The sequence below is a fragment of the Labeo rohita genome, chromosome 15 (genome assembly GCF_022985175.1).
Source record: "Labeo rohita strain BAU-BD-2019 chromosome 15, IGBB_LRoh.1.0, whole genome shotgun sequence".
Classification (NCBI taxonomy): domain Eukaryota; kingdom Metazoa; phylum Chordata; class Actinopteri; order Cypriniformes; family Cyprinidae; genus Labeo; species Labeo rohita.
The window spans coordinates 24,221,473-24,235,947 of NC_066883.1; the positions used below are offsets into that span (position 1 = coordinate 24,221,473).

At 35.1% G+C, this 14,475-nt stretch overlaps 1 protein-coding gene across 3 annotated transcripts in view; it reads left to right on the forward strand.

Moving 5' to 3' along the window:
* Window positions 1–14,475, forward strand: part of bcas3 (BCAS3 microtubule associated cell migration factor) — a 324,375-nt gene that overhangs the window by 12,609 nt on the left and 297,291 nt on the right. For all 3 annotated transcript variants that reach the window (XM_051129928.1, XM_051129927.1, XM_051129929.1), the window contains exon 7: window positions 3,469–3,541. In XM_051129928.1, coding sequence (XP_050985885.1) covers window positions 3,469–3,541 — 73 coding nt within the window. The remainder of the gene's footprint in view (window positions 1–3,468; window positions 3,542–14,475) is intronic.

Genomic DNA, 14,475 nt, shown 5'->3' on the forward strand with positions numbered 1-14,475 from the left:
GTATGTTCTAGTACACCCCCAAAACAAAATCAAGACTTTGTTAAAGAGCATAATAGGACCGCTTTAAGTAAAGATCATGTTCAATGAAGATATTTTGTAAATTTCCCACCGTAAATGTATCTAAACTTAATTACTGATCAGTAATATGCATTCCTAATAACTTAATTTGGACAACTTTAAAGGCGATTTAAAATTTATTTATTTATTTTTTTTTTTTTTTGGCACCCTCAGCTTCCAGATTTTAAAATGGTTGCATCTCGGCCAAGTATTGTCCTATCCTAGCAAACCATACATCAATGGAAAACCTATTTATTTGGTTTTCAGATGATGTATAGGTGGTCCAGGGTCACAAATATCTTCCTTAAACAACATCTTTAATATCGTAATGATTTTTGTCATAAAAGAAAAATCATTGTAACCCGTACAAAGTATTCTTGGCTATTGCTACAAATATGACTGGTTTTGTGGTCCAGGGTCACATATGTTTTTGAAAATGTTTTTGAAATTAGAAATATTTCAATACCGAATAGGCCCAGCAGTATGCAAAATTTGACATGTATTACAATTCAATTTGTTTTATAATGAAATGAATTCGTTTATGTGCCAAGGATGCATTACATTGATCAAAAGTGACAGTAAAGACTTTTGTGTTCAAATAAATGCAGTTTTGTTTTTTGTTTTTAAAAAAAGGTGGTTTCCACAAAAATATTACACTATTTTCAGCAGATCAGATCAATTTTAAGTTGTTTCTGAATATTACAGTTTTACTGCATTTCTGATTTAAAAAAAAATAGATGCATTATTGGTGAGCATAAGAAACCTCTTTGAAAAAAACACAAAAAAAACCTGCCAACCTTTTGCTTTTTTTTTTTTCAATTTTGGCATCTGAAGAAGACACACAAATTTGGTTGCATTAATGTTTTTGCATTTAGCATCTTTTTTCCCCAAAAAATTCCTTCCAGAATTGACTTAAGCTCAATTTGTGGCTTATAGCCCCTGCTAGAAGTCTTTTCATTACTGCACGTAAAACTGCTGCTCTAAAATAATATTACAAATTCTACATTCCGGTGACATCTTAATTTTCAGCTCGTCAAAAACAAGCGTCCACCCCCAAATTGAAATATTTGTTGACAGAGCGTGATCTCCCGCCACGCTTAAATTTATTTCACATGTCACATAAATGGCACGTTATTTTACATGTCATGTTTGCCACTGTTATTTGCCTAGAAATTTGCAGAAAGCAAAATGAGTTTTCGGCAGTTACATGCTTTTTCGAATCAAGTTAGACTGAGATGTGGCAATTTATAAAGTTCCATGTCTCTCTTCCTTACTGGCTTTTCCATATATCATGTTTAAATTAAAGACTACCTTCTGTTTCTTAATAGCGCAGAGAGCTCGCCAGAGCCCCGCTGTTTTCCCATCATAATATTAAAATCAGTCCTTCACGATTATGTTGGCATGCTGTCAGCTGGCTGCCTGCACTTTTACCGCCGCTCTGGCAGAGAGGAACTGCAGACTTCTGAGATTTTCCTTCTCTTTCATCACGGCTCACTCATTGACCATCGCATGCCTGCGCTCATTCCATTTGTTAAAGGACGAAAATGAATAGTCCGACCAAAAAATGCACGCAATACATTGTACTAAACTAAAATACACGCAACCTGATTAGGTATGCTTAAATATTGCTTATGTTAAACAGCCTCTTTCGCATTTTTTTTTTTTTCTTGCTATTCATTAATTTTGCGCACTAAAACAGTTATTATGTAGTCAGATTTTTTTTTAAATGTATCCCTCGCTAAATAAGCGGCATGTTCATATTCAAATGTAAAAACAAAAGGAATAGGAAATGCACTGAGTCGTATTGTAGTGTGACATTTATGCACAGAATTTGTGTTCTGTCCTTTTGGCAGATTTAAACAATGCACAATAAAGGCATTGAACGGCGGCTGGATTCAGATAAAAGAGAATTGTCATAATAAGAAGCAGCAGAGGGCCGACACATGAGGAGAACGCTTCTCCGCTAAATCAAATGAATTGTACAAGTGGGGAAACTGATTGTGATCTGTTTGGCGCAAACAGTGTCATACTGTAGTGGGATTTAAAAAGAGTAATTGTTTTAGCTTGGTGAGCGGATTTGGAAAGTCCTGAAAATAGGTGTCAATTTTAATAAGGCAAGGTCTTTCCCAGAATAAAGGAGGAAGTTCCGCTTACTCTAAAGTGGCAGACTTTTTTTTTTTTTTCCGGATCCGTTCTGACTTCTGCTGTTGTTTTTGCAATGATTCATTTCCAGGTGACAGCTACGGACGGTCATATCCACAGCCGACCAACAATTTGCGATTGCTTCCTCTCCGTTTAAATTTATCCCTCTGTTGAAAGCGCCCTCGTAAATGGCCCTCCTATAAATGTATTATTTACTGAAACGCAGGAAATTTGTTATGTCTTCCAGAAAACAATTCTCTCAATATTTCGCAGCATGAATTGAAAGCAGGGATTGGAAAATCCAAATGAAAACCACTTGTTTTAACGTCCGAAAACTGCGGACGGAGAGGAGCACGGCTGGTTTTCTGCCCCTTAATTGTTCTTTCAAATAGAAGGCATCTGTTGTCTTTTAGAGGCCCGTCATATTTGCATTATGATTGGATGTCGTGACCAGTCGCAATGTCTGATGACAGAGAAGTGAAGACGGAGGAGAGGCCCTTTAAAGTGTTAAGGTTTGAGAACGACACATTTGCGCTCACACGCCACGCCACAGGGGCCGTACGTTCCTGGAGCTGATTAGTGTCATGGCATGGCTGGCCAAATTACAGCTCCACAAAGGCTAACATCTTCTTCTTCTATCCGGACATGAATGGAAGTTTCCCCCCCTTCTCGTTTAAATCAAGAGAATTAGATAAATATGGGATCTGTAAACTTACTGCGACATGTTTTCTCCACCCAAAATATGCCTACCGGCCTTTTGCCATTCTGTAATTCCTCCGAAGCCTTGAAATTAAAGCCAGTCAGACACAAGACTCCTCCTAAAGCTTTGAAGGCTTTCTCCATTAGTCGGAGGAGAAATGGTTTGCGTTCAACACATTGCTCTGAGTGGCGTTTCTGTTCTGTCTCCATTTAATGTCTTGCATGCTGGTATTTTAATTTCATTTGATCCCATAAGTCTCTGTGAGGACCGGGGCATTATTCTCTTCTAAGTGAGGGTGCGTGAACGTCAAAGCTGACAGGAAAGAGGTGCTCGCTTTGTTTTTGTTTTTTTTGAGGACATTTTCAAGGCATAATTTTGATTACAGATCTCTTGTAATGCAATCAACACGCTTCCTGCTGCGGTAGCTGTTTTTAAGCTCGACTTCGGTTGGAGGGTGGGTGGGTGGCTTTGGCGGAGAGACAACAGGCCTCATGTGCGGGTGGCTAATGAATGTCCCTCTTTATGTGGGTCAGTGGTTAATGTTCCCCTTTCTGTCCCTCCGGCTGCAGGTTCCCTCAACACTGACAGCTTCGCTGAGAAACGGCCCCTCCTCGGCGTGTGCAAGAGCACGGGCTCTTCGGGGTGAGTGCACATCGACAACGTCACTTCCACTGTCAGCTCGGCCTAGTGTCTCGCATGGTGCCGGAGCTTTCGTATTCACAGGTCACGTCTGGTTGTTTTTCAGCTGCACACAAGCACAGTTACAGCACAAGCTGGGGCTGGTGACACAATAATAGAATGAGTTTATTAAAAACATTTATTGTACATTACACTGTAAAAAACACAATTTGTTGAGTCAACTTAAAATCGTTTGTTACACTGCTGCCTTAAAATTTTAAGTTCAGTCAACTCAAATAAGTTTAGTGAACCTGAAATGTTAAAGGGGTCATTGGATGCCCATTTTCCACAAGTTAATATGATTCTTTAGGGTCTTAATGAAAAGTCTGTAATATACTTTCTCAATGGTTAAAAATTCTCAGTGGAGTTGACTAAACTTAATTTATTAACTGGCTGCCTTAAAAATGTAAGTTGACTGTCTGTCTATCTGTCTATCTATCTATCTATCTATCTATCTATCAGGGGCGTTTCCTCTGAGGAGGCAAGGGAGGCACTGCCTTCTCAAAATTTTGGATGATTGCGCAAATTGAAATTGCGAATTGAAAAAACGGCTGATGAAAACATTTCAATTTTGCAAAAACTCCCATATATCTCACAAAAGTTTTTACGCTTACATGAGGTGGTTTTTCAGGCAGTTCAAAAAAGGAATGTTTCACAAAACTGCAATGCTAAAATATATATATATATATATATATATATGTGTGTGTGTGTGTGTAATATTATTATTATTATTATTATTATTATTATTATTATTATATATATATATATATATATATATATATATATATATATATATATATATATATATATATATATATATATATATATATTTTTTTTTTTTTTTAAATAAGACTTAAAATGGCATTAAAACATGATCTGTGTAAGTTTTTAGTGAGTAATCAGATGAAATTTAAAGTAAATCTCTGTGTCTGTGACCAATATTTACCAAGCTTTGATGACTGGTGATCTGAAAAATAATTCAAAAATGGTTATAAGTTAATTATTAAAAAGAGTAGCAGGACCTAAGTTCACAAATAAAATATGTTTAAATTGTTACTGCCTTGAGTTATTATTTTGCAATAAATGTAAAATGCTTAAAAATACTTGATTAGATTCTTGGCTTTAATAAATAGAAATAAATAAATAAATAATAATAAATAATAAATAGAAAAAAAAAAAAAAAAAAAATATATATATATATATATATTGTTTTTTTTTATCTGTACACACACTAGATGTTTTTGTTGAAATTTTACACATTAAATTGATCAATTTTACAAAATATTGTTTATTATATTATTGAATTTAACAGTATTACTGAATTTTGAACAGCAGTGGATATACACAAACATACATTTGTTATCAGAATGAATGTTTTTTTGGTCAACATTATACTCCCTTTTTGTTTCATGCAAATATATATAATTACATTTGTTTTATCGATTAGTTGTTGCAACTATTGCATTCAGCTATTATTGTAAAGATGTCAGCTGTGAAATCATTTTTGTACAGTGTTATACAGTGTAGACTATTGGTCAGCTTAATTTTTTATTAGTTCATTTGAGAAAACGCAGTTGAGGTTGAATGCAGGTCAGAGGCATTTAAAATCTTTGCATTTTTTCCCCAAGTGAAGTTTTATAGCTATAATAGGCTTGTATCCATCTCCTGGCCTGCGCGACACGAGTGGAGACATGTAAAACTCTTCATGAGGTGAAACCTATGTGCTAATGGAATGTTCCGTCGTTGTCCGGTTTATGGCGCTTTCCCGTTTTAAAGTGCGGTGGAGTCCAAGCCACATCCCTCAGTGTGTGCAACATTTAGATATTATGAGGTACAAATCCTAAGTACATTTGAAAACCTGTAATTTGTCATACATAATAACCTGCATCAAAGGTCTAATGGGGCCAGGGAGTGGTCTGGAGAGAGACGGCCAAACCCTGCTGACTGTCTGACCGACCCGGTCGGCTCCAAAGGGGCCAGATCTGCAACCTTGGACCCCTGACAGGGCCGGACTGCGATCTGTGAGAAATATGCCCCCTTAGGGAGTGAGAGGGAGCAGGGCGCATCAGTTATTGGCTCCTCTCCTCCCCTCAGCTATGTCTGCCACCTCTTAAAACGAACTCCTCCGCTGCTGCTGCAAATCTTAACTCAATATTTCCTCCCGAGGAAATAGAATAAGGAAGTCTGTCTTCAGCACACTTTGATGGAGACCACCATCCCAGCCGTTCCAAGACTTGAGCTTTGCTCTGCCGGCGCTTATGCAGCCAAAACGCGCCGTGTCCGCCCCGACATGGAGACAGGCTCTGACGGTTTGGCTTTGTACTCCTGCAACGGTTGGTCTAATGCTGAAAACATGCCTCGTGTTGAAAACCATAACCCTCTCCCTCAGGGTGAATGGTGTTGCCGCTGCTACGTTCCAGTAGAAGTGTTTGGTAAATAGCCTAGCTCTGTAGTTTTCTTTTTTTTGAAAGGCTGCGCTGTGCTCGGTTCTTTCCCCTTTACTGAAATAGTTCATAAACTTACCAAAGTCCTCACACGATTTTTAGTATATAATCATTTTGAAATAACAGCTTTTGTCAACCACCAGTGTGGATGCTGTCTTGACACTCAAATGGAAAACAGATTGCAGTCTTGGCCGATACAGCACTGCTGGTTTAGAAGTTGGTTCACTCAGCTTTAGGCTTAGATTACAAGATTTGCAAATTAAAGGAAAACCAGAAAGAGGAAAAAGCATGTGTGCTAAATCCTTCGTTGCAGAACTCCGGCCAGACACATTCAACATAATTTTGTCAATGGAGGGGATTATGCCTTAAGTCCAAACAATGTATGGATCTGGTGAATTTCCTGACAGCTAAGTACACACGCCGCCCTTCGTGCCGTGCTACACTGCCGGTAGGGTTTGCAAATTAGCAAGGAATGCGTGTGCTATTCAATCCGCTGTTGGCCCCCACATGTATCTGGAAAGGATTTGATTTTCCACCGTGCCATTGTTATTATTTTATTTTTGCTTTAATTAGTGCTGCAGGTATTACAGTGACCAGGTTGAGACTGTGTTCTCTCATGCCAAATGCATGCAGCTTAGTGTCAAGTCACATTTATTTACAAAAAAAAGACAAAGTGTGTGCTAGCATAGAATACATGAAGCCAAGATCTAACAACATTGAAACCATAAAATGAAACAAAAAGTTAGATTATAATTAGAAAGTGTGTATATATACAGTAACATAAATGTGAGCCTGGACCACAAAACCAGTCTTAAGTCGCTGGGGTATATTTGTAGCAATTGCCAAAAATACATTGTATGGGTCATAATGATTGATTTTTCTTTTATGCCAAAAATCATTAGGAAATTAAGTAAAGATCATGTTCCATGAAGATATTTTGTACGTTTCCTACTGAATATATCAAAACTTAATTTTTGATTAGTAATATGCATTAAGAACTTCATTTGGACAAGTTTAAAGGTGATTTTCTCAATATTTTGGTTTTTTTTTTTTTTTTTTTTTTTTTGCACCCTCAGATTACAGATTTCAAATAGGTGTACCTCGGCCATATATTGTCTGTCAATGAAAAGCTTATTTATTCAGCTTTCAGATGATGTATAAATCTCAATTTCGAATTTATGACTGGTTTTATGGTCCAGGGTCACAAATATTAAAATTAGTAATTAGTAAAATTTGAATTTGAAATAAGTAAATGAATAAATGTATGCCTAGTACATGAATCAATGATCTAACAGAATTAAAACCAGTGGAAATAAAATAAAATAAGTGTAATAATTAAAATAATAAATTAATGAAAGGAAAAATAAATGGTTAACAAGAATAAATACATAAATAAAATAAATAATCCCCCAAAAGTGTGTATAGATGGAATGTAGCCATTAAATTCTCATTTTTAATACATGAATCCAAGATCTAACAACATTAAAACATAACAACATGAATGAAATAATTAAAAAGTTAGATTATAATTAGAAAGTGTGTGAAAGTGGTAGTAAGATAAATAAATGCATGCCTAGTACATGAATCCATGATCTAACAGAATTAAAATCATAAGTGGAATAATTAAAATAATAAACAAGTAAATGAAAGGAAAAATAAATGGGTAACAAAAATAAATAAATTTAATAAATAAATAAATACTTTTTAATACATGGATTCATGATCTAACAACATTAAAACCAGAAGTGAAATTAATTAATAAAAGGAAAAATAAATGGTTAAAAAAAATTGATTAAAAAAAATGATAATAATAAAAAATAACTGACAAGAAAAGGGGGGAAAAAGAAAGAAAGTGTATATATGCTAGCATATAGATTGAATGTAGCCATTAAATTATCATTGTTTATACTTGGATTCAAGGTCTAACAACATTTAAAACCACAGGAGAAATTATTAAATAATAAATATTAAATAAAAGTAAAAATAATTGGTTAAAAAAAACTGAAAAAAGTGTATATATGCTATCATATAGATGGAATGTAGGCATTATTTTTTTTATTTTTAATACATGAATCGAATGTCTAACAACATTTAAACCATACGTGAAATAATTAAAATGGTAAATAAATAAATAAATAAAAGGAAAAATAAACAAAAAAATAACAAAAAAAAGGAAAAATAAAAAAAGCATATTTATGTAGCCATTAAATTCTCATTTTTAATACATGGATCCAAGATCTAACAACATTAAAACCATAAATGAAATAAACTAGTAAGTATATAAGTAAGTAAGTAAGTAAATAAATAAATAAATAAATAAAAGGTCAACTAAATGGTTAACAAAGAAAAGAAAGTATATATATGCTGACATAAATATTAAAATTAGTAATTGGTAAAATTAGAAATTTAAATAAATAAATAAAAAGAAAAATAAATGATCAAAAAAAAGTGTATTCTCGTTTTTAATACGTGGATCCAAGGTCTAACAACATTAAAACCATAAGTGAAATAATTAAAATAGTAAACGCATAAATAAAAGGAAAAATAAATGTAACAAAAAATAACTGAAAAACTGTATATATGTCATCATATGATGGAATGTGTCCATTAACATCTCCTTTTTAATGCATGGATTAAATGGAAATAAATAAATAAATAAAAGGGAAAAATAAATGGTTAGAAGAAATAATCCAAAAATTACCAATATATAATATATTGTATAACCTCAGACAGTATCAGGAGCTAAGGAATAAAAATCAGTCATTTAAAAGCGTGCCGTTTAACCGTTTGTGGCCTTTGCAGTATGTTTGGTAGGGGTAAAAGTTCACTCCGCAAGAGGCCTGCTTTTGTTCTCTGGATTGTGGAGAAATTAAGTTGTTGGGCAGGCAGAAAACAGTGCCCTCTCTTCCTTCCCCTCAAATTTCCAGATCTCCATGGAGAGGATGTGGATGATTTTTTTTTTTTTTTCTTTCTTTTTTTTGCGCAATCCTCTAATGCAATCCTCTGTCATTTTGGAGATTACAGCTGGACCGCTGTCAGGGACTACAGCACGTGCAGGTTCAGAAAAAGGTCCGGTCCTCATGATTTTTGACTCCACAGCGGCCACACTGTGCCTGGCTCTGGGACGGTGGCAAAAATCCAGTGACTCTCCCACTGTATGGCTCTGAAGAGCAGAGTCTCATCCCACTGTCCACCCAGTGTTATCAATGAGATCTGTTTTTACTTTTTTTCTTTTAACCATGTGACCCTAATTGTTCTTACCCGAAGCTGTATCAATGCAAAGTCCTGCTGGCACCCACTGCCTGCTTATTAATTACACAATAGCTGGGAGGAACGGAAACCAAGTTTTGTCCATGTGGCTATTTTTAAGCGACTTAGCTAAAGCCTACTGTGCTATTAAGCTGTGCTTTTCATTGCATTTTTATTGAGATGTGAGAAATCCCTTTTAAGTGTATTAAATGATAAATCTCTGTGCGTTTGTATTAGACGCAGGATTAAGGGAGGATTGGGAAGTGATGCTTTTAGAGCCCATGAGCCTGTTACTCTCTTGCCATCACACCAGGAACTGTGAGATCTCTTGGCTCAGATGGTGCGATCATGCAGAGATCAGTGGAGGTGAATAGGAGACATGTCAGCTTGTGGTAGAGCAAAACCAAAAGTACATTTAAAGGGACAGTTCACCCCAAAATTGTCACCATTTCATCTTATAAAGTAGACGATTTATAGTTTCAAATATTAAAGGAATAGTTTGCCCAAAAATGTAATTAATTTTAAGTTAAATTGAAAATCAGCTCATTCAAGATGTACAATACCAGTCAAAAGTTTTTGGACAGTTACATTTTTAATGTTTTTAAAGAAATCTCTTCTGCTCACCAAGCCTGCATTTATTTGCTCCAAAGTAGAGCAAAAACTATTGTGAAATAATTTTTACCATTTTAAAATAACTGCTTTCTATTGGAATATATTTTAAAATGTAATTTATTCCTGTGATCAAAGCTACATTTTCAGCATAATTTCTTCAGTCCTCAGTGTCACATGATCCTTCAGAAATCACTCTGATATGCTGATTTGCTGTACAAGAAAAATGTTATATTATTATTATTATTATTATTATTATCAATATTTAAAACATTTTTTCGGGATTGTCTGATGAATAGAAATATCCAAAGATCAGCATTTATATAATAACACTGTTGTAACATTATACAGTACGCTATACCATTCAAAAGCGTGGAGTCTATATATATATTAAATTTATTTATTTATTTTTGGGGAAAGGAATTATAGAAATTAATACTTTTATTTAGTAAGGATGCTACATTTAATCAAAAGTGATGATAAAGACATTTATAATGTTACAAAAGATTTCTATTTTAGATAAATACTGTTTTTTTTTTTTTTTTTAACTTTCTGTTCATCAAAGAAACCTGAAAAAAAAGGATAATTTAAATGGTAAAATAGTAAAAAAAAATTGCTGTACTTTGAATCAAATAAATGCAGGCTTGGTGAGCAGAAGATACTTTAAAAAAAAAAAAACATTAATAAACGTCCTGTGCAAAAACTTTTGACTGGTAGCGTAGATAGAGGGTTATTTCTTTATCAGAACAGATTTAGAGAAATTTTGTAATGCATCACTTGCTCACCAGTGGATCCTTTGCAGTGAATGGGTGCCGTCACAATGAAAGTCCGAACAGCTGAAAAAAACATCACAATAATCCATAAAGAATCCACACAACTCCAGTTCATCATTTAACATGTTGCGTGGTGAAAAGCTGCATGTTTGTAGGAACGAACCCATCATTAAGCGGTTTTAACATTAAATCGTTGCTTCTGGCTAAAAAATAATAAATAAATAATAACAATAATGCCGCCTTCTGTGAAAAAGTACATCCCCTGTTTTCCTCTCACATCAAAATCCACCAAAATGTTTGTTTAGAAATGTTTTGGACTGTTTTCACTTGTAAACAGTGCTTGATATGTGCATATTTCTCTCCTGATTCAGGTGAGATGACTTTTTCACAACGGAAAGCAGTAAAATGTCTTAATTATGGTTTTTTTTTTTTTTTAATGCAAACATGCAACTTTTTGCTTCAGAAGTCATGGACTGGAGTTGTGTTATGGATTATTGTGTTTTTATTAGCTGTTTGGATTCTAATGGCACCCATTCACTATAGAGGACCCATTGGTGAGCAAGAGAGGTAATGCTAAATTTCTCTGAATCTGTTCCAATAAACAAACCAATCTACATCTTTGATGGCCTGATAGTAAATGATCAGCAAATTTCCAACTTTTCATTTAAATTGTTCAGCACTTTTTGCATTCATTGTTTGTGTGTTCGGTACACTCCCAGAGTGCTGATAAAATGTAATATTTCATCTCTCATGCTACTGGCTCAATTGGCTATTTTTCTGGCCCACACATAAGATATAAAGAGTCGTTTGTCTCTTTCCATTGGCGTTGCATTTGATGCATGAGTCTGCTTTAAAACCAGTGTTTACTTTTGGGTTCTTATGGGAACATTAAAAAAGATTAGATGAAATAAAACCTCTTTATGGTCATGAATCGTCATTTTTGGAAGCTTACAAAGTTAAACGCAATGTTAAAAGTTTATCACTCCACCTCACGCACATTCTCTTTTTTTCCTTGACATTTGTGTTATTTTACCATATCTATTTTTTGCTTCATGTTTCAGTGTAATTTGAGGTAGGCGTTATGATCTGCTGATAGGTCTGACAGACACAGTCCTCACTCTTACAGTCATGTTAAAGATGAATGCATTTCCTTCCTATGATGGATCCTCCACCCTTCAAGTTATTTGGAAAGTTCATGCCAGGTGCATTTTCGGGTCTCAGATCATCCTTGTGTGCTTTTTCATGCTGACTGGATGGCCACATAATTCAAGCTCTCGGGGATGGGAATCTCATGGCTTTGAAGTTTTCCCTGTTTTTCAAGGGCACTTGTCTCAGATCGGTTTTCCATGAGCATACGTCTCCTTATCTTTCCGATTAATTGCAGAGGAGGCGCACAGGCGTGTAACATCATCCTTTTCATGATTGTGCAAATTTAGGAGTAATGTGCCTATTACCTTTCTTAAGTTAAAAAAATACTTTTTTTTTTTTTTTTTTTTTTAATAGGATGCTAGTAGCCTCTTTAATTTGACTTTTTTACAAGTGCATTATTTTTAAACAATCCTGTTTTTTTTCTCTCTCTCTTATTTATTTATTTTTTTTCAGAATCTGCAAAATTTTAATTATTATACCAGAATAAAAGGGATCATACAAAATACGTTATTTTTTTAGTACTGACCTGAGTAAGATTATAATAATTAATAAAAATGACGCTGTTTAAAAGTTTACATACACTTGATTCTTAATACTGTGTTGTTACCTGAATGTTATTATTTTTTTTTTTTAAGTTGTTCATGAGTCCCTTGTTTGTCCTGAACAGTTAAACTGCCCGTTGTTCTTCAGAAATTCTGTTCTTTCAGCATTTTTGTGTATTTGAACCCTTTTCAGCAGTATGATTGTATGATTTTGAGATCCATCTTTTCACACTGAGGACAACTGAGGGACTCATATGCATTAGGAGCAGGAGGGTGAAAACTTTTGGAATTTAAAGATCAGGGTAAGTTTAACTTTTGTCTCCTGGGAAACATGCAAGTATATATATATATATATATATATATATATATATATACATATATATATATATTTTTTTTTTTTTTTTTTTTTTTTTTTTTTCTTGACCCAACTATATTATAATCTTTAATGCGCATCAATGCGCCACACTTGGATATTGACTTCTCAAGGACATTAAGGACAAAAAGCCATTCTTAGACCTGAACTGTCCACTTCGACATCCCTGTTTCTTTTTCCAGTGTTTTTTTTTTTTTTTTTTTTTTTTTAAGTAATTAAATGCTGTAAACACCATTACAAGAGCACCAGTGCCCCTGCAACAGGCTCCTCATTTCAATGTGTTTCCAATATGCATGCGAATCTGTGGAGAGCTCAGTGAAAGGGGAGGAAATGTATTTCTGGCAGTGCTGCAGACATGGAGCTGCGGTTGAACTTTTTACCCTAATTACTTTCCCGCTAATGCCCACGGCGTGCTGGAATCAAAGGGCCCCCTCAGGCCCCAAGAAGCCTGTGATGTGGCCAGCGTTTGTTGTGTGTTGAAGCTCGGCTTGAGAAAGACAGGGGCAGAAAGAGAGAGAGAGGGCGCAAAATTGTGACAGATTTTTTTTTTTTTCTCCTCGAAAATGTCTCAGTTACCACCCACCTCACTTGTTGCCTACAAAAATAGAGTAATTGTTTTCATCTGTGTTTTTACATTGCCGTACTTGGAAATAGCTGTTATAAATCAATACGAGGCTGGCTCGAGGGACTTATCACGGTCCAGAGATCAGAGTTGCGATTTGTCTGTTTCTTCATTTTCCTCAAACACCTTTTGAAAAGGAATATCTCGCACTTCAAGCATCTGTTTTTCATGTTTGTTGAACGATAACAAAAAGCCTGGGAGGATAATAAAAGAGCTTCATATCTCGCCTTATCTTAGAAGAAACAACACGGGGTGGGTTTAGCGCAGTTTTATGCGATTAAACTTTTAAAGGGACATTGTCCAACAGATTTGCTTTTTATTTATGGCGCATTTATTGAGTTTAGCTAGTGAATTAAGCTCATGTTTTGTGGTGTGCCTCTCAGAAGGTCGGCTGGTATTTTGGGGTAAGGCAGTATTTGTTTTGCATTTCCAGAGCATGTAATTGTCTCTTCGTATTCGGAAAGCTTGTAAAGCAGCTGAAGCCAAAAAGCAATGACGTCGCCTTGTAAATGGATTTACTCGCTAGCACTGCTCTTCGTTTCCAGACTTCCTATTTTATATTCCTTTCCCCTTGTCAGTTTCCGTTCAGGTTAGTGAAATGATTAAAACCTCACGATGTAAAAAGCACCAAAATGGTTATCTTACAGGGTTCAGAGTCATGCTGAAATACAGACATCAAAATGTTTACGAGATTATAAAAGTGATGAGTTGGCCAGCTCGTCACGTAGTGGCGTAATGTGCGTAATTACCATTGTAAACATATGCGATGCTAAAATTAAGCCAAACCTTAACTGTAAAAATGGTTCATGTTCCTCCCGAGAATGACTTTTCCCATTTGGTTACCACGAGGGAGGCCGAGACCAGAAAAAGGCCTTTTTTATTGTCTTACCATGCTGAGGGGAGATGGATTTTGCAGGTGTGCGTCTTGGACGTTTTGTAAGATTGTACCCAGCCATTAGACGCGCCGTTGAGATTGTGGATATTCACATTTGAAGCTTTGTGAAGTTGTGTCACGCCAAATAAAGAAGGTTGAATTTACCAGACGTGAACTTGTGAGTTCAGGTCACCACCACTTCCAGTGTGTAAAACAACTGAGACGTATTTTTCAAATTTTTTTTTTTCCTTTTTTAAAGGAGA